The sequence below is a fragment of the Meleagris gallopavo genome, chromosome 15 (assembly GCF_905368555.1).
Source record: "Meleagris gallopavo chromosome 15, MGAL_WU_HG_1.1, whole genome shotgun sequence".
Classification (NCBI taxonomy): domain Eukaryota; kingdom Metazoa; phylum Chordata; class Aves; order Galliformes; family Phasianidae; genus Meleagris; species Meleagris gallopavo.
The window spans coordinates 14,188,642-14,212,328 of NC_139418.1; the positions used below are offsets into that span (position 1 = coordinate 14,188,642).

The window sequence follows — 23,687 nt, forward strand, 5'->3', positions numbered from 1 at the left end:
CCTCCTGCTGTTGTGATGTTGTTTTTTTTCTGTATCGAACTGAAAAAGTAATCAAAAGTGAACTTGGAACTGAGTACTTTGTAAAATAATGGCAGGTAATCCTCCTCTCGTCACTGTTTTCAACTGTGGCATTAACTGCAAAGCGACCCAAGGTCATGTGAGAAAAGAGGGGACTGTAAATGCTGAGAAAAGGCAGGAGAAGCCGAATGTCTGCTCAAAGGAGTATGGAGAACTGGGAATGACGTCTGCATTGCATTAAACCAGAGAATTGCCTTCCAGAACCATAGAATGGCCTGGGTTGAAAAGGACCACAACACTCATCCAGTTCCAGCCCCCTGCTGTGTGCAGGTCGCCAACCAGCAGACCAGGCCGCCCAGAGCCACATCCAGCCTGGCCTTGAATGCTTGCAGGGATGGGGCATCCACAACCTCCTTGGGCAACCTGTTCCAGTGCATCACCACCCTCTGGGTGAAAAACTTCCTCCTAATATCCAACCCAACCCTCCCCTGTCTCACTTTAAAACCATTCCCCCTTGTCCTATCATTACTCATCCTCGCAAACGGATGTACCCCCTCCTGTTTATATGCTCCCTTCAAATACTGGAAGGCCACAATGAGGTCTCCCTGAAGCCTCCTTTTCTCTAAGCCAAACATTATCTTTCTGATGGCCACCCTGCCATTACTTTTTAGTTATCAGGCACAAGAACTCCAGCAAGAAATGGGACGGGAGAGAGAATGAGAAAGGAGCCCAGCTACAGGAACAACTTCAGCACCAGGAGCCAAAACATTCTTTTAATGGCTGGACAAAGAGTAACAAAATCACAGAGTGATAACGTATCTCCCCAGTTAAATCAAGGGTGTACAGAAATAATGGAACAGCACCAAAGACATCCGAGGTATTAACCAAAAATAAGAGTCTGCAAGTGAAAACATATGACAAAGATGCAGAATTGACTACAGAGAGCCCGCATTATAAGAAAACTCTTAAGAGCAAGAGATGTGAGGATGGGAGAAAACTTTTAAATGGGAATATAGAAAAAATCCTGCCAAGCAAAGAGCACTCCTTTCCAAGAGCACCATTCAAGTGCGTAGGAAGACTTAAAGAAAGAGAAAAAAAGTCAAGCAACATGCAGAGAAGCTACTCTCTGTTCCACACAAAAATGGCAATAATCGGTATTGCTTTGTAGCCCCCAAAGCAATAAAGAGCTGCTAAAATTAATTGAACACTGAAGGGAGGCTGAAGTGTTTAATCAATCACCAGTGCCGTTTGTTGCCACTACACCACACACAGAGATCACAATACAGAAATCCAAATTACAAAGCAAGGTTTTGAAATGTAAAGACACTGCTAGTCAATTTTTGGGTATCTCATTTCAGGTATTGAGGACCCACTTCATCATCATATCTGAAATCTGTTAAAAAGTTCACTTCATGCTGACCATTCCCTTCAGTTGCAGGCGCTCAGCACTTCTGCAAATGAGGCCTTGGAGTTTCAGATCAGGTACCTGGAAAATTAAAAGATGCAGCTCATGGTCCTATGTGAAAAATCTTGCTCAGCAAGATGGGCAATGTTACAAAGGAAATCAGTGCACCAGAATTCATTTCTCCAGAGTAGCACACATCAGCTGCTCTGCCTATGTGACTTCTTCTTCCCTCCCTGTATTTTCTTCTCCTGTCACAATTTGCTTCCTCTTGTGCTCCGCAGCTTTGGAGAAGCACAATATAAATGTGGTCTCCTCTGCTGTGCAATCTGACATAAGGCCAAAACAGGTACATTCTGTACCAAATAAGAAAAAGCTGTTGTCGACTAAACGGTGGACAAGCATGCAATTAAAAACTATATTATGCTTCATGCAGAAAAGTGGTTGAATTAATCCTGTCTCAACAAACTCTGTCCCTTTCAGGTATACTTTGAAAATCAAACAATTATCTGAGAATGATTTCAATTATCAACGGTTTGCAAAACACACTCAGGAAGCTTCAAAAGGTACTTTTCTTGAAAAGTGTGAGAACATGTTCATGCATAATCCCCGGGCAGGTGACATTCAGGTGTGAGATGAAAAAACTGCAATAAAAACCTTTGAATTCATGCACAAACCTTGAATTTGTTAATAGCATGTTTCCTCTTACCTACCATTATAGCAGTGGTTAACACGTACCTTTAGGGTAGCTAAGGGAACAACCATTGCATTATATACATCGTTCTGACTTTCTAAGATGGCTGTTTACAGAATCCTAAATATATACACTAGCAATGGGAAATGTCACACCTCCTGTGATTTGGTGTGAAATGAACTGCTTTCAAATCCTCTTCTCTCAGAACTGGCTTTATTCCTACTGAAAGGAAGAGGCCATCAGACAGAGTACTCCATGACAGGGCCTCTGCTGATATAAATCAGTACTGACTTTAATGGAGCTACGTGGATTTACAGCAGGCAGAAATCTTCACCGACTGATTGTCCAGAGAGCATTAAAGCCACTGACAACCCTCTACCATCTGGAGAATACGTATTCCCTACAACTTCCATCTGATTTTGTGTGCCTACCTGTGCAGGGGTACACATCACTAATATTCTGAAACTCAAAGTCTATTTGCAGTAACATAATCACACACACACACACACACACACACACACACACACACACACACACACACAAAAAAAAAAAATTCCTATTAATATTAATTTCCTTTCATCATGTGGTCAAGCGCGATTTCTAAGACGCAGAAGGGAGAATCATCACTGCAGCTTTTTGGAACTGATTGCCACGTACTTCAACAGAGAGCAGCAAGTGCTATTTCAGGAGTAATTTGCATCACACGCGGCCAATGCAGGAGCTGGCTCCGTCTCCTTGCTATGAAAGGACAGACTGTCACAGTACTGACAGAACACTGAGCAACTGTGAGCTCTCCTTGGGATATTCCAGTGTAGAAGAAGAGAAACAGATCTGCTTTCACGTCTTCTTGCTGGAGCTGACTCCTGCTGGCCCTTCTGGCGTGCTGGCAAAGACAGTTGCATGGGCATGATCACCATAGGCAGAAAGGAAAGGAACAACAGGCATCTGAAATTTGGGCAGATAAACCATTGCCTGGGGGAGAGGACACAAAGGAATTAAAGAACAGGAGATGGCCATCCCAGGTTCATTGAGTGCAATGCTTAGTGCCTGATGATGGATAACAGCTGGTGCCCGGTGCTGTTTTAGGAGAACATACAGCTGCGCTACTCGAGAACATTCCTCCAACTTCCCATGATTTGTTGCTACTTAAAACAGAGATGAATTAAAAGTGTGAACAGGAGGCTGAAATGCAGATGCAATGATGAAGCATCTCTGAAATATCCCAGCAGTGAGAAGCCTTCAGGAGAAAGTGGAATTACATACAAGCAAAATCACTGCTAACAGAAAATTACCGATATTATGGGAAGATGCTGCAGTCCCGAGGAGGAGAGGATGACTACTATTATTACTGTTATTATTATTATTTGGAGTACAGTTTGTGTGCTGGAAAATGGAGATTTGAGATGATGAAAGTGATTTACAAATTGAGATCGACAAGCTGAAGCACCAAAATGTTGAAATTAAGCACGTTCATTTCAAAGTGATGCCTCTGTTTCAAAAACTGTCAGATTTCATTTTTAAAGAGTTTTTTAAAAAGGTCTTTTTGCTTTACCAAGAAGCATTACATCCTCAAATCCCGTTTTTCCAGTGTGGTCAGTAAACTGAAAAATCAATTATTTGCACAGTACTGGTTTGGGGGATAAAGGCCAGAGGAGAAGAGTAGCAAAAGTCAGGGAGGAATCAAATGGGGAGTAAAAGCGAATAGGCAAGGAATTTATCCATAGCACTGATAGTCTTACAGACAGCTGACTGCTGGCAGCTAATTTATAGTTAGAGACTCACGGGGAAAGAGAGGAGAAACTTTGCTGAAAGTGGGAAAGCTGGCAAACATCACAGCCACGTACAGAACCCTAACACAGGGACTTGGCAATAGGGCAGATGGTCTCTGCACAGGGCATTAACACTTTTGAGCAGAAGACAGACAGCCATTCAAATTAGTAAGAGAGAGAAGGGGAGATGCTGGCCTCCAAAATCTGTACAGAAATTATAACCACGTGCTTGACTCAGAGCCCCTGAAGCAACAGAGGAATTGGCAGAGAAAAGGCCTCAGCAGAAAGCAGTCCACTAACAGTTCAACTGAAGTGTCCCTCTGCAGAGGAAAGCCATTATTGTTTTGGAAGGAAGCTGAGTCCAAAAATTAAAGGAAGGGTTTATCTACTAGAGGTTTCCTAGTCATAGAAACGGTGTGCATTTTGTTTACCTGGGCATAAAATTGAATGTGAAATTGAATCCATTAACAGCAGCAAAATACTCAGGGGGGTTTGGATGATACTGTTAAAGTGCCCACAACAGGCATGTTGGTTAGTATTTAATGGCACCACGAGAAGCTGGAATAAAAACATATTCAAGTACCTACATCAGGCTACTTAAATTAAATTTACATAGGTTATATGAGAACAGAGTAACATGAGGGTACAAGCACTAATGGAATTTCTTAAGGACTTTTAAGTTAAGGACAAATGGCATCTTTGCAACCTGATTTCTTTATCCAAAACAAATAATTTTGCAGAGATTTGCATCTCGCTAACACAACCCAAATTATATCTCACTTAGATTTCAGTTATGACCCTGATCTAGCTGATGCGTGACTATCCTTGTGCCTCACTACTCTGTGTAGACATCTGTAGATTGCTTATCGTTGTCTCATCAATGCCACTCTTCATTGTTGCAGTAATGCCCAGAATATGCACCCAAAACAGCCATCTGTGTAATAAGGCAAGTTAAACTTAACTTTGCATCTGAGCATTCAGAAAGAAGAGAAGTCATTTGCAGAAGCCCAGGGCATTCTGTTCTATTAAAATAAAATTTCCTAAAAGTATGTAATATTGTAACAGCTTTGGCCTACAGCATTAAGACCAGCATTTTCAACAGAATGTGTACACCTGCGTGGTTCCTTTGTATCAGTCTAAATTCAAGACTGTTCCTTTATAGCTGCTCTAACAACCTACTCATAAAACCAGCTGGCTGGCTGGATTTCTTCTGGCTACTTTTTTCTCTTATTTACTGTGACCTAGAGCTAAGGACATTTTTCACACTACAGACCCACAGAAAAGACTCTCATAATCTTGTTAAAGGCTAGCATACTTGACTTGCAATACAAAATCTTGCATTTGTCTCCTCCGGGAAATAAACCCTTTTAAACAGGCTTTGGATTTCTAAAATGACTTAAACAAATACAATGGCTGCACCAGTAGAAGAGAATCAGTTTTCTACTTCTCACAAAAAAGTCTGCACTGAGGAATTTGAATTTTATGTGCCCTTGTACAAACTCATCCACAGCTTTATTTTTTATTGCTCGTGTGTTCTCAAGGGAAGTCAATTTCTCTTTCAAGTATCAGTGACTTTAGTAAGTTAGAGCATCCAATTTCTAGAGGAGGGTTTACTTTACCTCATCACTGAAACCCTGCTGTGGAATACAATCTGTTTTCAGAAGAGCAAAGAGGTGAAGGACAAAAACAAATGGCAATTACTCTAAAACTGTGAAGAGCCTGGAGATGGCTTTCTCCCACATCTGAATTAGGGCAAGAAAATATACTTGTCAAATGTTGCCAGTGAAAATGCACTACAACTGACCATGCTGAAATTTGTTTTGGTGTCATCTGGAACGTGGAACTGTCTCTGTGGAGGCCTGTCATGAGTGGTGTCCCCAGAAATCTGTCTTGGGACCAATGCCCTTCAACATCTTTATCAACAGCATAAACAGTGGGATCAAGTGCACCCTCAGCAAGTTTGCTCATGATAGTGAATAGAGTAGGTGCAGGTGACACAACAGAAGCAATGGATGCCATCCAGAGGAACTGGACATGCTTGAAAAATGGGCCCACGTTAACCTAATGAGGTTCAACAAGGCCGAATGTAAGGTGTTGCACTTGGGTCAGGGCAATTGGAAATCATCGCCCTCTACTCTGCCCTTATGTGGCCCCATGTAAAGTGTCCAGCTGCGGTGCTCCCAGCACAAAAAGATGTGGTGCTGTTGGTTGAAGTAACCCTGCCCACGGCAAGGTCATTTCCAACCTAAGCCATCCTATGATTCTATTACAAATGGATTATCAACAAAATTAAGATGCCAATAATTATGCATTCAAATTGTGACATCTACTGATCAAAATCATCCCCAGGCAAGCAGCCAAACATGAATGTATTTGAAGATTGGTAGATCTTCGCCATAAAATAACCTCTTTATAGGAAATTAAAGGCAGTAGCCACTCTGTGGCCCTTCTAAAGCACAACACAGAAGAGCAGACTGGCTTAAAACATAAGATACCTTAATACAATTAAGTTTGCCAAGGTCAGGAGGAGGAGCTTGTTTCTGAATCCTTGTTCTTAATAGCTGTATCTTGCAACATGAAATAGCATACCACATATCAGCAGGTTCTCAATTTCTTTTGAAATGCAGAGACCTGCCAATGAATCTACTTCTCAGAAGCTTAATATATTGTTTTCACTTGCATCTTCTTTATTGTCACTCTTTTATGCCTATACTTCAATTGCACACAGCATCTTTCCTTTATTGAGGGCTGCAGTTAATCAGCTGGTCTCATAAAGCACCACATAAATTCTGCTTTATGAATTCAGCATCAAAAGAATGTGGCCAAATGCCTTCTGCCCTGAGATTCTGCAGTAACACATCACCTTTGTACAGACTTGCAAAACTGCAGAACTCATGGATATTACAGCAGCCCAAGAACAGAAACTCCTCAATCACTTTCGCTACGGTAGCACTGGTAATGAAAAAATATAATCTAGTGATGGTTGCAAGACAGTAAGAAAATGAGCCTGGGTATGCAAATGGATCAATGTTTGCAAGGTTGCCTTTGCAACAGGAGAAACTCAGCAATGTGAAATGCTGTCATGAGCTCACATTTTCCAAATCTCATATAAATCTCTTCCCTTTGTCAAATCTGTCACTCATATACGACTAAAAAGCATCTATAAAGTTATGTGCAAATACAGATTTTTTGATTTAATGCATACTAGAAGAATTGCCTCCAAGCTATCTTTATCCTATCATTTAAACACCTATGTCAGGCAAACGCCTTCTCTAATGTAGGTGCAATGTATCTTTTCAACAGTGCAGTAAAGTTAACTTTGGGGAGATGGGACTTTTTACATTGTTATTGTACTGAGCACTAAGAAGTCAGTGATAGAAGTGGCTTTACTCTAGACTGAGGTAGAGAAAGTAATAAAAAGCCCTTCCAAAACACAGTGCCAGGTGTTACAGAACTATCTGTGTGAGGGCACTTCGTGAAATGCATTTGCTGGGAAATCAGTAAGGATGAGATTTGAAAACCTGAAGGATACACCATCCATATCCATCAGTACAGGGCTGTGGTTTGTAAGCACCGGTCTGAAAAGACACTTTAAATCTGAGTTTCTGTATTCTCAGTTAAAGCTTTGGTAATAACGTTTTCTGTTAGTCTATAAGAAATGTTGAGTCTTTTTAGTTGCTGTGCAAGACAAAGTATTCCCATCAGTGCTCGCTCTGCTATTCCAGCCTGAACTAGACTCTGATGAACTTTGCTCATCCAAATCTGCAACTAACTTCAGATGAGACCTTACCAGTGCCCTGTAAAATGTCACCAATATTTCTGGAAACACCTCTGCTGACATACCTGAGGATTACACAGGCCTCTTTCACACCTACACGTGGAACTGTAATAACTACACATAGTTATTCTGTGATCAGCAAGAGTGTAAGGTCATTCTTCTCCCTTACGCATTTCTAACCAAAGAGCTCTCAGATTAAAGCAGATGTTCAAATTATTAGACCCCAAGTGTATAATTACACACTTTGTGCTAATGAACTTCTTTCCATTTCTACTGCTCCTGTTCTCAAGGACACGCAATAGAAAATAAAAAGAGGAATTTTTTAGAAGAAACATGAAACACCACCTAGTATTGCTGCAATCAACTCAACTTCTTTTCATAAAGATGTAAACTGAACAGATAGCACCTCCCACCTGCTTCTTCATTGAAAAATCTATTTTAATTATTCACTGCATTCTGGATAACAGTATTCTCAAACACAGTTACTGTATGTGCTACACAGCACCACCATCTGTCTTTCCTCCTCATATATTCAAGAAAATAAAAAAAACTTAAAAATCATATTTGCTAATACAAATATACCGTACTTTAAGAAATCTGATTTTTTTTTTTTTAAACTTCTTGTTTATGGGATTTCACTAAATGAAGGAAAGTGGTTCGTGTTTAACTTTCTGTACCAACCTTCACCTTGCACATTTATGGTTGTTAAGTGATGCTTGTACAATTAAAGCTTCCAGAATGATAGTGTTAATACGTAAAATTAAAGAGCAGTTCATTGTACACTTCAGAACACTGTTGAGCTTTGTGCTTTCGGAATCTTCCTCAATTTCTCTGTTCCCTATAAGCAATGTAACTTATGAAACTAACGTTTCACCTACGGACACTTCCTCCAACACGTTCCCAGCTCATGGGGCTCAGAAGAAAGGACCACAGATAAGGGAAGGCTTTGCACTGTTACCAAGGCCCATTTTGTTGCACTTTGTATCTTTGGGTTTTTAATTTTTATGGGTGAGATCAGCTATAGTTACTGCAAACAAAACTCAAAGGCTCCAGAGCTTTCCCGTGACCTCAGTATTATCCAGGCCCTGAAACCACAGAACAGGCTGCCCGGACACCTCCACACCATGACTTCTGGAGAGAAGTTGTTTCTGGCTTTTCTTGTTTTCATTTCAGCTCAATGTGCCTTAATCAGAAGCTAATTAAGCCCTTTGTGGAAACCACAACACAGAAAAGGCACCTTCAATACAGAACTGCTTTCCTAACCACACTTGAATACCAAACTGTGTCAACAGAATGTGAATTATGCTTGAGCGTTAGTGAAGTGTTTCTTTTTCACAATGAGATGCTACAGGTATAAACAACCATCTACCAAAATTGCTCAGCAAACCAAATTTCAGACAAATACATGTTTTTTTCCCCTCACTTTACAGTGACAAATGAAGCCTAATTCTTGGCTCAAATAAAATGCTCGGAAAACATCTGAAAAGATCACATCTCTTCTTCTTTATTTGCATCTCTGATTTTCCAAGAATATTTGCAACCCATTCAAGAACTGAAATCCTAAACCCAATTTTGAATAGTGAAGGATCAACAAGATATCTATAGCATGCAATTCACTGCCTGAAACGACTGTGACATTTCATTTTAGCTAAGTTTCACTTTTTCTGCTCAGAGGGATTGTCTGATAAGGGAGTAGGATCTGTGCTATAGACCATCCTTGCAATTTAGACAATAAAAATCTGCCCATTGTCTGTGTCTGTTAACTCCAAGACCAGACTGCCATTGTCAAACTGAGAAGCAAGAGATGTGAAATTGGCCTTCAGACAAGCAAGATTAAGCTAAGACCATAATTTTATAAATATGAGAATAAAGTGATATTGTTGCATAAAGTATATTCTTATAAAAGAAACAAATCTTTTCCCGTAAACATACTCTCTTAAACGATCATGAAAATCTGGCTTGCTTTAGTGGGAACATGTTATTATTATTACCTGGGGAGCTGGACTAGATGACATCTACAGGTCGCTTCCAACTCAAATGAATCCATGATTAGAAAATTGTAATTAAAACTAAGTAGGAAAACGATCATACAAGTTAAACAGATCTCTTGGACAGATCAGCCACTTTAAATGCTACTGTTAATTAGAAGTATTATAAAGGCATCTCTGAACACTTGCAGGGAACCAAGGCTTTGCAGTTCAGCTCTGTAGATCTGACTGTCCAAGTCACTCCAAGATCTCCAGTTGCTGGGCACCAACCAGCGTTACGCTGCAATTTGGAGTAGCTGACTTCAGAGTTTGAGCATGCAACCAAAAATACGGTATAGATACATTTATGTTTCAACACTTGAGACAGAAAGGTCCCATGTTGGTTGCCTGAAAGCTTCTCTAATGCCGACATTTATTTCCTGCGCTGTGGGGTATTTAAGTCTTTTCTTTGTGGATGACAAACTCTGCTGCAATGGAGATGAACTTGATCCAAATCATTCAAAACTCAATAACTCACAAATGCAGACCCTGCTTCTCATTTCAGTCCATCCCTAAGTGGTTGCTTTAGCAGAAAGCAGAAGATATTTTTCTGATTTACACACAGTCCATTAAACTGAATTACAAAAAAATGCAATTCTTCAGAGGAAAAAGAATGAACAGATTTCCCTTTTGGGACAGCAAAAGCCGTAAATACGTAAGCTTATATATTTGGAATGAAGTGATGATATTTCACATATCTCCCTTCTGCACTAGCAAACAAGAATTAGAAACAGAAAAACTCAGAGCTAATTTGACACAGCTCTGAGAAGTGCATAGCAAGTAATGAACTCTCAGGAGCAATCAACAAGGCTCAGACCTATGTTTGTTTACGCCATGACAGATGTGGATAACTTTACCAAAAGCAACCAATTCAACAGCACTGACAGAACTTGTCCGAATTTATATTGCAGTAACCAAAGATGGAATGTAGTCCTTAAAGTAGCAAAGGGAAAACAAAACAGAAAAAGATGCACGTGAAATTTGAAAAGCCTTATTTTCTGTATGTTATTGAAAATATTTGTTTTTATTTTATTTGGGAAGTTTTACCTTAAACATGTAGTGATAAGCACTATACTTTTTGTACCTGTTGGGTTTTCCAGAGATTTTACAGACTTTAAAATATTTGGGAATATTCCCCAAAATGCAGGAATTAATATTTGTGAGAAAAAAAGAACTACATGAAACCAGACTTATTGATGAGAGAAATGTGGACGCTCTACTTATCATACCAGTGCACAAACTCCTGCTGTTCCTATGCAGTGTTTCTATTAAAAGAGTGATCAACTTCAATAGTTTTCTGTTGGCATCCTAAAATCATATTACTTCGCCTGAAAACTGTTACTTGCTGGTGCTAAGCATTTGCTGTGCTGCTGTTTTCTAACCTTTATTGTAAAATTAAAATTGTTAGCCATTTTAGCATTTTGTTTAATGAAGTGTTCACAAAACCTATTACTCTGAGCTGTCTAAGTATGCTTTTACTGTGATACAGCAGGTTTCATACCTCTGTGGCAGACTGCAAGAGGCTTTTTAAAAATGCTACTATTTTTAGTATAATTACACCATGGCACAGTTACTTCTATATAATTGCTGTCTCCCAGCATGGCCTGGGATCAATCTTTATTCAGCAATGATGAAGAGTTGCATCAGGTCCTTGTTCAACCTCAAGAAATTACGAAAGGAATTCTGACTGAATGTTACCCCATTGGCATGTTACCTTGTTAAAGAGATGCACTTACTGTAAGCACAAATCCTGCTGATAGTGGTGCTGCTACTACAGCCAGCATCTGTTTGAGCAAGGACCTGAAAGCAGCTAAGTGAACAACACACTGCTTCTCATGCACTGCTTCCTCCTTTCTGTCTCACTCCTAGCTGTTCTGATGTCACTTCTGCCTCTAAAGAGGTTGTCTGTTGTATTTTGGAGGTTGCTGTAATTTGATCAAATCTATGAAAGATGATGCTAAGGAAGTGACAGCAAGTCAATAGATGGTACCATTTCTAACTTGTTATCTGTCTGGGGCCTGGCGTGAGCCAGAAGAAAATGTAAAACAGCTCCCACAGGGGCAATTCCTTCACCACTTCAAGTTCATGTAAAAGCAAGCTTCATACATATACCTAAGAGATTTCTGTGTATAATGATAGAAAGTATTAAAAGTATTTTAACTTATTCTCTTTGGTAAAGTATTTATCACCTTGCAGGAAAAAATAGCATGCAGTTATAGAACTGCGTAGCAACCTGGGTTCAAGATCAAATCCAAGGTTATCATATGTTTAAACATCAATTTACTCTTCAAGCCTAGCAGAATGGTCAGGAAAAGTAATTTTGTGGAACGTGGCTATGATGAGAAGTGTCTGAAAAAGTGTATTTCTGTTATATAAGTACTTCACACATATAATTCAACACAAGTATGCAGAGTGAGCGGTGCTTTAAAACCCACGAGTATTTGCTCCAACTGGAAAGCGACTTTTGATTTTATGTTTGTAAACCTTTGGTGTACTTTCTTTGTACAGATTTGATCCCTTGAACTACGCCATTATAACTGGTTGCACATAGATCCCAAAATACAATATCTAGAAATGCAGAATTGTTTTGTCAGTTGTAACATTTACAAGTCCCACTGTGTGTAGCCCAGCCGTCACAGAATTTCAGAGTTGGGTTGGAAGGAACCTCTGGAGATTGAGCCCAACCCTCTCTGCTAAAGCAAGTTCCCTACAGTAGGTGACTCAGCCTCCCTGTTGTTGTTGTGAATATGAAAAATAGCATACAAAATCTAAAAATAACTGAAAGCATTATCTTACAGGTACTGTTATCTTCAAATTCAGTCAGATGACCTCATTCAAAGACAACGAACCTACTTATTTGAGCAGTAACTCATGAGAACAAGTGTTTGCAGTGACAAGACTCAATTCAAAGCACAAGTTAGTTTTGGAATTAAGTCATTTGTGTTTTATTGAGTTTCATATAATGCAAACATCCCAGAAGTGCATGTTTTCAGCTATCGCTACAGGAAGAAGTGCAGCTTATCAGAAATAAATTACTGAGAATAAATTCCTAAGACTTGGAAAAATGCATAGGTTTAAAATGATGCTTTCATTCCTATTTTAAATCTATGTCTAATACCTTCCTCCCATTTCTCTTTTCCTGGCGCGACTAATGTCTTTTTCTTACTGATGGCACTTTTTCTTACTGATTACATTTTTTTTTTTTAAACCTTTTTTTCCAATAGTTTCACTACTTTATGAACGTAGAAACAAAGCCCTATCCTTTCCTCAGAAAAAGCAAATTTTAAATTTGCATGAACACAAAGTGCGAACCATTATTTCAAATCTTCACAATGAATTCCCATGTAAGCTGGCAATCCCATCTCCCTGAAAATATAAATGTACCAGCAAGTTTCAGGGCAGAAGGTGGCAATAATTTGCCTACAGGAGTATACCTCACCTTTTCCTCCTCTGCTCTTGTTGTTTTCATAGAAATATTCAAAATGAAGCCTTACAAAGTGATATGGCTTCTAAGTTGATCTACATGATTTAAGACTCCTCTCTGCCTTTTTCATGGAAATATCATACTTTTGAGGTGCAAACAGTTGGGCCTAATGATGTCTCAAGCAAATCTCTTATAAGGGCATCACCACCTTTCTGAGTTAGAGGACTTCCATTTAATAGGTTCTTCCTGAGTTATTCTAAGGTTAGCTCTGCATATGGCTGTTTGCACAGAATACATTCTCCTTTGCAGACATAGGAGAAGATCTGCAATATATACCAATCACATAGCGGTGGAATGAAAGTGTTCACATTCACTTTAATAGCTTCCACACAATTCTATCCTGCTTCTCTTTTTTGGCATATTCATTTAACTTCCTGAAAATGCACTGTCTAATAAAACTCTCCTACAAAAATACAAGTTCCCTCATGAAATATGCATATGTAGAATGTGCAGTCTTTCCCCCATAAGCTATTGCTTTTCTCTGGTGCACATAAGAGATGCATGTGAGATGAAGAAGCAGAACAGAATATCCCCAGCCACCACCGCACTGCTCTTTCTTCCGACCCTGGCAAGAACTTGATTTTTGCTGCCTCAGTCTTGAAGCTACTTGGTTTTACTTCTAATGGGCGGAATGGTAATAGCCATCCATGGAGAGCAAGAATATCAGTTCTTGCCTGCTTTTCTTTGTCTTTTAATCAAATATTAATTGGCTGCAGCCACTTCACTACTCACAGAAAATATCTGTCAGTAATGAAAACAGTTTAATCTTCTATATCTCTAGGAGTAGCAAAATAAAGCCTAATCTCCTGTTGTGAAAACTCAAAAAGTAACAGCAATAATAACAGTTATGATTATTATTATTATTTACAGATAGTAGCTAACTCAGGTAAGGTTGTTTCATTCTGTTAACAAGTTAGAAGAATGAATTGCACCATTCATACTGAAAATTCTGAAGCAAAAAAATCAGATCCCACTATGTTTAATGATAATCTTGCTTCTCACAGAAGCCCAGGACAGAGGCATGTCAGCATCTGGAATATGCATCAGTGTCTTTGTTTCTTATCTGCTTTCTGCACTGAAAGTTACTCTTTGGTTTGGAGTAAATATTATTGCCCCTCTGTAAAACAAAGAAGAACCTCCCAGAGTCAACAAGAAAGCAAGCTTTGAAATGCTCTGTAGTCTTAGTTTTAGAATGCATGTCTTATTGTTCCTTGAGTTTGTGACTCAAATAGTCCACTTAGATATCTACCTAGAAATCTACTATTGGAAGTCTTTTTTACCAAGCCATAAAAGGAAAGAAAGGCCTAGCATTGTTAAATCGAACCCAAGAAACCAATTTCAACTCAGCCACGTTCACGACTCATGTTTCACCGTCAGAAACTTTAAAATGATGCACGCTCCAGCCATGAAAACTGAATACAAGAAACTTTCAACTGAAACACTTGCTGCAACTGGATACGTAAGGAAAGACTTAGTTCTAAAACTTGAAGTTCTTTTAGTTGTCAGTCATTCACACACGAAGTCACACAACTCATTTGGGAAATAAGACTGATTTCTCTGAATGAACTCTTTTTAATGGGGAATAGAACATAAGACCTTCACATTTATCACCCCCAATAGGGCTGTTAGGTAAATGTTAAGATTCAGAACCTAAACTATACCCTAAACAAGGCAGATTCTTGACTGAGCTTGCCAAATTCTGTTTCTGTAATTAAAAGTGTTCTCCTGACTCCCTTTAGAAATTTAAACAACAGTCAGTGTAATTGAATATGCTTTCTTTTGCCTACTGAACTCAGAATTCCCTTATCAAGATAACAGTGCTTCCTTACAATTTGCCTTGGGCATTTGTGCAAGGTCAAAAAGACATCACACACAGAGGGATCAACCCAGTTTGAATTACTGCATCCATTCATGCTCTAGTGGCTCTGTAACCCTGATGGCAACAAATCAAAAGCAGTGTGTTTGGGGGTATAACATTCAACATTTTAGAAAACACAGAAAGAGGGCATGGGCAGAAAGAAACCTGAAATGCAGTTGCACCATCATCACATCTGAGCTACCACACCGCTAGCACTTGTAACAAACAGGAGTCGTGCACTTGTTCAGGAAGCAAACAGAACCACGTTATTACAATCAAGAATTCACACTTGCCAAGAGATGCCACCTTGGTGCACAGCGTTGTCTTTTTGATGACTACGCTGCAAAAGAGAAAATCTCTTTCGTTGCCAACAGGGTCTGAAGAACTGAAACTACTTGTTTCTTCTGTGAAGTCCTTTATTAGTGGAGGAGTTTTAGAAGCTTTAGCTGGTATCAAATGAAGTTGCACTTGGTGGGAACTCTAATGCTAAAGAACTTTTGAAAGAGGTACCTGAAAACCTCTTTTCAACAGACAAGACTTTGTGTCTTGAATAACTGCTGCCATGAAGGCGCCACTAAGAATTAGTTACCAGTCTTTCTTTTGTTGAAATTATAGCCTCATTCATTTTAAGGCATTAGATAAGAGGACACGTCTGCTCTGAAAGGGCAGCTATCCTCAATGCAAGTTACAGCTCAACCTTTGCTGCTGGGTAGCTGAGTTAGAAATCAGTGGCTTGCATGGAAGCATATTGTAAAGCTGGGACACTGCTGTGAATAATGAAGCATATCAAGTGTTTTGATAAACCAAAGAAATCTAAAGGGATTTAAAAAAAGAAAGAGAGGGGACATTAAGGCTTGTCTTATTTTCTGAAATCTTCCATTAGTACCCTCACAGAGACCTGCTCCCTACATCTCAGACAACTGACTTAAAATTCCATTTCCGAAAATAAAGAACACAATTCTGCCATCTCTTCAAACATTTGGCTTCACGATGGAAAGCTTATATTCTTAGTGTTGTTTTTTTTTTCCCACTAGAGATTATTCAGGTGTATTTCCTGCTAACATTTGTTATTTTATTAATATCTCTGTATTACCAGTCACCATTATAAAAGGAATTCCACTTATTTTTTTAAACATGATTACTAGTCTTGATTTTCATCCTCAGTGCAGAGATACTTTTGAAGGAGCCTAGGGAGGAGGAAGGAATACGACTCAGACACTGCAGTCAATTGTTACCTCTGAGCACATACACTTAGTTTGCTTTTCTTTGATGCTGCTGCCAGTTTTATTCACAGGCGTATGAAAAAAAGGTCACGACATTTAGAATTACAGTACGCTGGAAATTAAATGTTCCTTTACATTTTTAATTTCTGAAAGTAATTTATTATGGAATAATATTTGAATATGATTGAATGAATGTGTGAAGATCAACGTGAACTGCCTTCAAATTGGAAGTTCACAAGCACATATATTTAACATTGTTGTATAATAGGCATTAAAAAGTTTATGCAGTAGCTCTAAGAGCTGCATTTCCATTTTGCTGGAAGCATTTGCACTGTAATTCTCTTTAGTATTTTTCCACTGACATATCTGTGTAGAGCACGAAGTTTAGCTCTATCATTTTCTACTTAAGATTATTCTTTATTTGAATGGATTGAACTAAATAAGGAGCAGAAACAAAGACCCAGTTGTTAACTTTTTAAAAACAAATCTTTATATAAGAAATCAATCTGCTGAGTTTTATACAAATTCAGCAGTACTGTAAGAGGAAAAGAAAAATTTGGGGTCAAGTCTAGAGGAAGCATTATGACACCAAGTGACCTAAATACTACCAGGAGCTCCAGACTGGAAGTTGAGGAAGGGGACATCACTTCAGTGCTGCTGGGACCAGAGTGGCTGCAGAGGACTGAGATGCTCTGCTATCAATTGCATTCCACCTCTCTCACATCACCTCAGGTACTGCTCAGGGCTTGCTTCTCCAAAACCAGGTGACATAACTTGCTGAATCATAGAATGCCCTGGGTTGAAAAGGACCAAGATGCTCATCCAGTTCCAACCCCCTGCTATGTGCAGTGTCACCAACCAGCAGACCAGGCTGCCCAGAGCCACATCCAGCCTGGCCTTGAATGCCTGCAGGGATGGGGCATCCACAACCTCCTTGGGCAGCCTGTTCCAGTGCATCACCATCCTGTGTGAAAAACTTCCTCCTAATATCCAACCTAACCCTCCCCTGTGTCAGTTTAAAACCATTCCTCCTCGTCCTATCACTACCCACCCTCGTAAACAGACATACCCCCTCCTGTTTATAAGCTTCCTTCAAGTATTGAAAGGAACAAAGAAAGGAATCGTTCTAAAGGCCATCCTGTAGACAACTTTTTCCACTGGCAATTGAAATGACAGTTCTCATATAAACTTGAGGAAGATTGGTTGTCACCAGGCTGGAAGGGGCAGACACACATCATACAGACTCCTTCAGTCCAATCTGCAGCCAGAGGCCCCACATCCATCATGGCTGTTGAGGGCCAAATTCTGGCAAAGGTAGGATTTCATCACCCAGCCAGATATACATACATACATGTGCACACAGTCACTCCCACACCTGTACAAGTGGCCTTGCCTATGGCAATATAACCAAACTCAAGAGCAGCTCCTTCGCACACACTTGATGCCAAAGATAACTAGTGTATTGTTTTGACCATTTCCATACACATCTGATAGGGATTTCCTTTACTTCCCAGGTGACTGGGCTTCTCCAAGCACTCCCTTCATGCCATGCTGAAGTGGCAGCATTGAAGCATTTAATACCCTTGGCCCTACTGCTATCACCAGGGCAATAGCATGAGTACTGTTATCCCAAGAGGGACCTCTTGAAAATGCCTTCAGGAAAGTTGCTCCACAGATCACCCAATCCATTAAATTAATGCTTTGTTGGCCAGAGTTAGAGTTTTTGAGTCAAGCAAAACAAAAGCCTGGGTTTTAGAATACATATACCCTGTCAAATTGCATTTATCAAGATAAGGGTTATTAGAATCTTTTTTCTCTTGTGTGAATGAAATTGTAAGCTTAAAATGTCACTGAAGATTTATTAATCTGATACTCTTTCTGATAAGGGCAACAAAGAGGGCATACAGGGAGAAGAAAAGTATGTTTTTGACAGACTGCAAGGAAGAGAAAATATGTATAAGGCAATTTATCAGTACGCATTCTGTAACCAAAGATTCAAGTCGCATAAAGCAATATTATTTATATATTGATTTCAGAACCTCACTATCTAAAATACTTCATTTCAGTCTCATAGCTAGGCAAACTAAAGTGTGATTTTCAAGAAATGGAGCAAACCTGGATTTTCAAGATCTAGACTGGAGAATCATTGCAAATACTCAAAAAACCAACTCCTTTTCCCTTCTAAATTGCCTTTTCCATAATGGAGTAGAACTCTCAGACAGAACCTGGCTGTGGCACTGCTGCTGGAGTTGGGCTTTGAGTGCTTCTCCTTTGCAAGAGCTAATACCCTTTGGATGAGGTCACCCCAAGACAGCTTGTGCTTACTTCCCTGGGGAGGTCAATTAGCTCACTGAGCTTACAGACCTACACACAGAGCTCAGTGGAGAGCTGGCAGAGAAAATATTTGTGCTGAGATACCAGCCTTCAGTTTCATATAATGTCCCTTGCAGTGTGCTTGTTGAGGCAATGTATGTATTTCTTATATAAAACCAGATAAATGTAGCATGCGACTTCTAATGGCAACATCAACAACAAGGCTAATGATGATAATATGGATCCCATGTTATCAATGAGCATGAACACGTCCATGCAATCCTAAATGACTTTCTGAATAACAATACAGGCTACTGATAAATATGTATCTATATTTACTTACATACAAAGCAATAGCCATTAAGTTTTTGTGTTTTTTTTTTTTTTTTTCCTTCTGTGATTCAGAATTTCATTCAAAATATTTTCACACAATAAATGAAAATTGTGAGCCAGAACTCAGTTTTCCCATGAGACTCTGTCAGGTAGATGCCAGTTCTGCAGAAGCTGAATGAAAGCATTACATTATATAAAAAAGGTTCATTGTACTTTTGATTTTTCTCAAAAAGTGTTCCATATGACATCTACCAGTTATAAAATACCTGTATTATGCACTTCCTGAGAACATAGCAAGAAACAGCTTAGCTGTTGTCACTTCATCACCAGCTCAACTCACCTGTCTTTTCTGTCTTGTGCTTTGGACCTTCAGGCCCTGGGAGGCATGGGCAGGGCCCCTCGCATCGAGCTGTGATGGTTTTGCCAGAAGTACACGCATGAAATTCCAACTTGCACTGAAATCATAAAAAAGCAAGAATATGTTTTGAATTAGGACAAGATATAAAAGCAGCAGCTGTGGATTAAATGAGAAATTGCATCTAGCCATAACAACATTGGACAGATTGCAAAACTTCAATCTCTATTGAAAATGCCATTGTTTTTATGATCACAGATAGCAACAATAACAGCTACTTCCTATGCAGTCTTTTGCATGACATTTCTAAACGTGCATCATAAAGTGTTATTATTCCCTGTTTAAATGTATGGAACCTGCAGCACAGCAGCTCCTGTCAATTCCTTTCAGGTCACTGAGAGATCAGTGACCAAGACGGGAAAGACACACAAACCTTCAGAATCCCAGCTGCTTCCTATGCTGCATCACCTTGCTTCAGGTGTGAGCTCTTCAGAGGGGTTGTTTCACTTATCACCTGCATATTGCTTGGCACTAATACCAAATTTTTTGGCCTTTCAGGATCTGCAAACACCCAACTTTTGCTGAGAGCAGTGGGCCAGGCCTGGTAGCACCCATGGAATGACACCAATCCTCTCAACAGTGAGAATTAAAAGAAAGCAGCTTGAATTCAAAGAAAATGCTTCACTGAGAGATGCAGACACTTGAGGATGAGACTGGTTCTTCCATGCCTGCTGCTCTCAATGAGGATGGAATTCTAAGTGACTCCAACCAATAATTATAAACTGCCATAACTGTTTACAGCACCATCCCTAGGATTAACTGTTCATTATGCAACCAACTCCAGAAATACAGGAAAACTGTAAAATAACCAAAGACTGAAAATTAAACTAGAGTCACAGAGGTCAGAAGAGACCTCTAAGATCATCAAGGCCAACTGTCAGCCCATTACCACCATACCCACCCACAGAGGAATGCAGTACACTTCCCTATATTTGCATATTATTGCTGGTTCCTCTCCCTTCCCTAAAACCTCAGCAGATGGGATTTACAGCACTGCATCCAGACCATTTAGGACAGCAGGACATGTGCAGTATTGGACAAATGAGACAATTCAGAAGAATATCGCAGGAGCGTGCTAGTTAAAAAGCTCTGATTTACAGCACTCTGGCTATTCACAGCCTTTGCTGTTTGCATTACGTACATTTTAGTGCTGACTTGTCTCTAAGAGCACTGTGCCTGTGTAGCTGTCCTCTTTGCAGTAACTGCCTCAAGGATACTTTCCCCAGCCTGAGCCCAGCAGCATGATCGCTGGAGACCAGACTAATGTACTAATAAAGCAGAGAACAAGAGGACAGCACACAGAAGCAGAAAAAGAAACGTGCCAAGCATTCTCTTTGGCTCGATACCTACTGAACTCAATTCAATCCCATTTTCTTTTTCTCTTTTTTTCTCCCCTTCTTCAAGTACTGATTTTAACACAACAGAGCCTGAGGGCTTTTAATAGAGGAGGGAGCAGTGCCTGCAGCCCTGAGGCTGCACTGCTCCCTGCAGAGACTGCCTCCTGCCAGGGGAAATTGGGAATGCTGCACTGCAAAAACCTTTGATAAGTCCGAGTTTTATTATAGATTAATTCTTTTCCATTGAAAATTAGATCAGCATGCTCGCACAGTATGACACCGTGTGTTTTCAAATGTAAAGCTTCTTAAAGGGCTGAGGGACACATCCCACAGGACCACGGCATTACTTCGATGAGGTTGCAGTGGGCAACCAGAGCTCTTACAGCAAGAGCCATTGAACAGAATCACAGCATCATCTGCTGTTATTTTGGTACAGTGGAAGCCAAGAGAAGAGAACAGGATGTTGTTACAAGATAAATGCCTCCTGCTTCGAAAATACTGCAAATGTCTTGGCTTTGCCTCTGTTTATTTTTGTTAAAAGGGGCTCATCTTTGCCCAGGCTTTAATCTAGCAGCAGGAGCCCATTATCCTCTGCCTACATCCTATTCTGTTGACATTATCTCCCAGCCATTCTGAACTTCAATGCACCCTGGTGGCTGCATGCTCTGTGTGATGTTCTGCCCTTCCAATTTAGGAAGAGCACAGACACAAACATGTGCAAGCTTAGCTTGCACTTATATTCCTAGCAGTTCCTGCAAGAAATAAGTACTTATTTTTCATCTGTCTGCTCTGTAAGCACATTTGCTTAATCTGTGCTGTTTGCACAGCACACACACAACAGAAAGCAGATCAGAAGGAGAGGAGACCAGGAGAAAGGAGAACACTCTGCATACACAGTTCTGAAGATGACAACTTTTTCCGCAGCACATTCTGATAGTCAGTGTATTATTGAGACCACAGCCATAAATTGTCCTGCAGCTGGAGTTGATGATTTAATACCTTACAGAACATCAATTAGTTACATACTTTATTATGCATAATAAATGTAAATTATGTATCTAAGCACTTGCAATTATACTTTAAACACCACCTTTAAGATGCTAAGGCCTATTGCAAGCTCATTAGCATATGTAGTTAAGAAAAAAAGAGCTTTATACTCAGAAACAGCAAGGCAGGTTTTTCCTCATCCTTATGACTGATAAAAAACAACCAAAAACCTCAAAGCCAACCTCCAAGCATCAACAAACCAAAGAAAAAACCCACCCTACCCCGATTACAAAGGGCAAGCTCCCTGATCTGAACATGCAGGGTAAGTACGAGACCTGAGCTTGAAGATCATGATGGTGCAGCCACATGGGTATATTGTTTTGCCTATGTTTAACCCCACACTGCATATCCATCTTTTTGGAATGTTCATTTGTGTATTTATTAATGGAACTGGTCTGGTAGGCCAGTGTTGGGGAAAGAAGATGGAAGAACACCATAGTTTTGGTATACTAGAATAACAACTGATTAGTTTCCAACGCAGGATCACCTTATAATAGCTATTTCTCCTTTCCCAAAGAAAAACGTGGAAAAACTGTATTTTCCACATTTACTGAAATAATCCATGCTGGAACAGCTCATGTGAATAGCTTCACATTGGATTTAATGACATTACCTAAGCCAAAATTAGTGATACTCAGAGAGAGAATGGCCACAGAAAATATCTAATGGAGCATCAGTGAAGTTTTCAGACTACTCTGGTGCTGGATCAACAGTATAAAAGGAGAGTCTTAGCTTTCCTCAAAACACAGAAACTACACCGCTAAAAACAAAACTCCCTCATTCCTCTTGCAACCCTCTTCTCCTTTTCTCACGCACACACAAATTACAAGGCATAGGACAGGACACTGACAGGTGACCCAACCTATCATGGACTTCAAAGCCAAATGGACGCTATGAGCTTTGCAGACACACACATGGAGTTCCCTGCAGTGATCCTACACACGAATCATTAGGAGCAGTCCCACAGTTTAGGGCTCATCCTTCTGATTCCAAGGATCCAGCCTGATGTGGTACAAATGGATCTGACTTAATCTCTGCTGAGCGTGCCAGGCTTTACGTTTCTCTGCTGCCTCCCCGGTGCTTGAACTGCATTTGTTTACTATGAACCCCAAGGCCCACATAAACATCTCTAAACTGTTTTACTGCAAATGGAAAAGCAGCTCTGTTATTTGTTGCTAAACACATATGGATATCAATAAAATATATGAGGGGAGAAACAGTTGAACATATTCATGGAAAATTCATAAATTAATTTATTCAACTAAGATGAGGGAAATTATTGCAGAGAGTGTTTTGGCTAAAGTGTTCCCCTGAGAGCTGACTACTCATATAATGATTCCCTCTTTATTGTCAGTGAATCTACAGCAATGTGTTTTGCATAAGCATTCACATCTGAGGGAGAAAGAAAATAGCTACATAAAATTTATTCCCAGCTATTTTATTCTTGTCTGTCAGTCTCCATCCTGTGGTCCCCGCTGGAGGAGAATCTGGGTATTTCTTTATGATGCAATAAAACAACGTATCTGTCTCTCGTTATACTGGCTTTTAAGCTTTGGCAGCCAGGTTTGGATCTAACCTGCACAAAAGTGATATTGCCAAATAAGTTTCTGTGGTCCTTTACACAAGGGTGTATATTTGACTAATGAACACCTGCACAGACAATATAGTGCAACCATCAGACCACATTAATACCTTGAAGAGCTTTGCTTCACGACACAAGGAACTTAGCTATTTGCTTAAAATGCAGCAGCAGAGGGGTGAAGCAGGGGACAGCAGTGCTGAGGCAGGCAGGCAGCTGCTGGGCATGGGGAGCTGGCATGGAGCAGCACAACAAACCGTGCCTAGCACTGAGCAACGTGCCCCTCCATGCCCTGCTGTGTGTCCTGGATGGGGACTGACAGCTCCCTGTCACGAGAAAGCTGTGTATTTCATCACAGTGATTTTAATTACAGTGCACTCAGGGTAAATGCAATGAGACCGTAGCTCTGA

The 23,687-nt window shown here is 40.0% G+C and overlaps 1 protein-coding gene across 1 annotated transcript in view; it reads right to left on the reverse strand.

Moving 5' to 3' along the window:
• SPOCK1 (SPARC (osteonectin), cwcv and kazal like domains proteoglycan 1) overlaps positions 1-23,687 on the reverse strand; it is a 257,041-nt gene that overhangs the window by 39,607 nt on the left and 193,747 nt on the right. Inside the window, exon 6 of the mRNA XM_085236770.1 lies at positions 19,240-19,354. Within this exon, the coding sequence (XP_085092896.1) occupies positions 19,240-19,354 (115 nt within the window). The remainder of the gene's footprint in view (positions 1-19,239; positions 19,355-23,687) is intronic.